Below are 2500 nucleotides of genomic sequence, written 5' to 3'. Positions count from 1 at the left end.
TATCCCTCCATTATGTGGGCGCGCGTGTGTGTGTGTGTGTGTGTGTGTAGAATTGTTCTAACATCCACTGTCTGATGCTGGCGTGTATTGTGGGCCGTTTGGATCGGGGACAGAGTGCCGTGGTGAAAGTTCGATCCAGACTCTGGGCACACACATTCTTACAGGTCAGACTTTCATTTCTCAGCTTTCTCACATGTAGATTATAAATCAGTATTCTCACACACACTGTACATTTATTCCTCTTTCACACATTATAGATTTATTTCTCTTAGATAATAATTAGATGCACTCTTCCTCATAAGAATCTGCCTGTTCTTGTATTAAATTCTTTTTATTAGACAATTCAGTGAAGGTACCCAGTTCACAAAGCCTTCAAACCTCAAACCCCTGCATCTCTATCACAAACACACACAAACTCACACACACACACACACACACACAAGCTCACACACACACACACACACACACACACACATCACGCAACATCATATCACAGCAAGACAAGGCAACTGTTCTCTTTTAGCTGTTCATCTGTCATCCTTCTAAGGAACCTTACCTGCTGTCGTACCACGCGTGTTCAAACGTGTATTCAGCCTCTATGAGTTATGAGTTATACGTTATGCGTTGTATTAGGAAGGGAACCTCTGGATTGTTTAGACTGGGAACTGGATTCTCCGGTTTTATTACCCTGCACTGGAACTCTACCCTGCTCCTTTATCTCGACGTTCCTCGGACGGCGTCTGCCTCTCTGCGCTAAGCAGCTTTGCACAGCGTATATCGGCACATAATAAGAGAGTTATCCAGCGCCATGGCTCCCCCCGCACGGCACTTCCCCTCTGCTCCCCTCCTCTCCTCTGTTTTCTCTGTTTTTGCCTTCTCTCTTTAGCAGTATTCTAACTTGCCCTTAAAACAGAGTCTCTCCCGGTTCCGCCCGGTCGCTCGGCAGCAGAGACCAAAACACATTAATAACTGTTCAGCTTTTCGGCTTTAAAAAAAAAAAAAATCTTTTTTTTTTTATTGAACCCGCGACTACACGGTCCGTCTCTGCATCCGCCCCGGAGCGCGTGACCCACAGTCTCTGGAGAGATGGAGGAGGTGACGCTAACCATGTACTCATGCAGAGAGCACGCAGAGGACAGGCGCGTCAGAGTCTCTCTCCACCTTCCGCAGCTTGTCGTCAGTCATAATGAGGCTTAACCGCGTCACGGTAAAACCACTTTAATCTTACCTCAGCTAGAGGCCAGCGGCAAAACAGGCCCACGTGCTTGTGCGTGCGTGCGTGCGTGCGCGCGTGCGAGCTTGCAAGTAGATGCCAATAAAAGCGATTGCGGTTTAGAGGACGTCTTTAAAACGTCGTGTTGCTGTTCATTCTGAAACCCATACGACCAAACACTAAAGACAAAATCTCCATTTCTGTATCATCTATACTAAACTGATATCTCACTCCTTGCAGTCTCTGACTAGTCTGTATGTTTTTTTGGTCATCTTGTTGTAAGTTAAGCCTTTTTTTTTACTTTGAAAAATCTGCCAGTATAATAAAATGCTTCAAAGACACAAAACATCAAACACATAAATGATCGGCATTTGGAATTTTAACTGAACTCTGTTCAACTGAAATTCGCACCAGAGAAATGTATCATGTTAGTAATTCTCAGTGTGAACTGAACAAAAGGAATAAAGTGGCCTAGAATTACGCCCTGATGCAGTGTATCAAGGTTTATGGCATTATTTATCTCCTATTTTAAACCATACTACATGGGTAATTTAAGGGTCTGAGTCTTTTGGATAGCAACTCCAAGAATGTTTACCAGCACACTTGAATCAGTCTGTTTAGAATTCGGTTCAGTTGTGTAAATACTGAAAAAGGATTGGACCCAGTATGGACACACCAGGCAACTAATGCAGTGGCCGACAGCTTAATAAGGCAGGATCACTGAGCTGAACTCACGCCTGATAAATGGGATTCTTCTAAAATACATCAATCCTGAGTAAAGTATGTGTACTAAAGGCTTAGGATTCAAAAGGGTTCAAAAAGTCATCATTGGGCCTTTTGCTAAATGTAGTTTTACAATAGATTATGAAGATGCAAAAGATGTTTGATTTTATTTGCACTCAGTGGCTGTTAAAATGCTCTGTTGCAGATTTTATATAAAAGTCTATACAGATGGGGTTAGTGTGCTTCCACGAAGTCAGTATCATGACACATGAGAAATGTAATTATTAGAAATAATGTATTATTTCTGCCTTATGCAAAACGGAATGATACAGATTTATTTGTGACAGCAGCAAGCTGGTGTCTGACATCAGGTACTCTGTGAAAGGTGCATTTCTGGGTGTTTGATTGAGATGTTTGATTTCATCCTTGTGCAGAGGAGGAACGATCACTATCTGCTCAACTCCACCGTGTCCTTCAGAGTAACCGGCATGCCCTACCGCATCAGACCGCACACACTCCCACAGCAGAGTACTTCAGTAAGTAATAATGTGTGTGAGTGTGTGA

General features: G+C 43.1%; 1 protein-coding gene across 3 annotated transcripts in view; it reads left to right on the top strand.

Moving 5' to 3' along the window:
* Positions 1–2500, top strand: part of itga8 (integrin, alpha 8) — a 63111-nt gene that overhangs the window by 55151 nt on the left and 5460 nt on the right. For all 3 annotated transcript variants that reach the window (XM_081715193.1, XM_081715194.1, XM_035526043.2), the window contains 2 exons: positions 51–164; positions 2371–2472. In XM_081715193.1, coding sequence (XP_081571319.1) covers positions 51–164; positions 2371–2472 — 216 coding nt within the window. The remainder of the gene's footprint in view (positions 1–50; positions 165–2370; positions 2473–2500) is intronic.

The sequence above is a fragment of the Electrophorus electricus genome, chromosome 1 (genome assembly GCF_041902795.1).
Source record: "Electrophorus electricus isolate QZ-2024a chromosome 1, ASM4190279v1, whole genome shotgun sequence".
NCBI lineage: Eukaryota > Metazoa > Chordata > Actinopteri > Gymnotiformes > Gymnotidae > Electrophorus > Electrophorus electricus.
The sequence above is the reverse complement of the archived record's forward strand: the minus strand, read 5'-3'. Positions and strand labels throughout refer to the sequence as shown.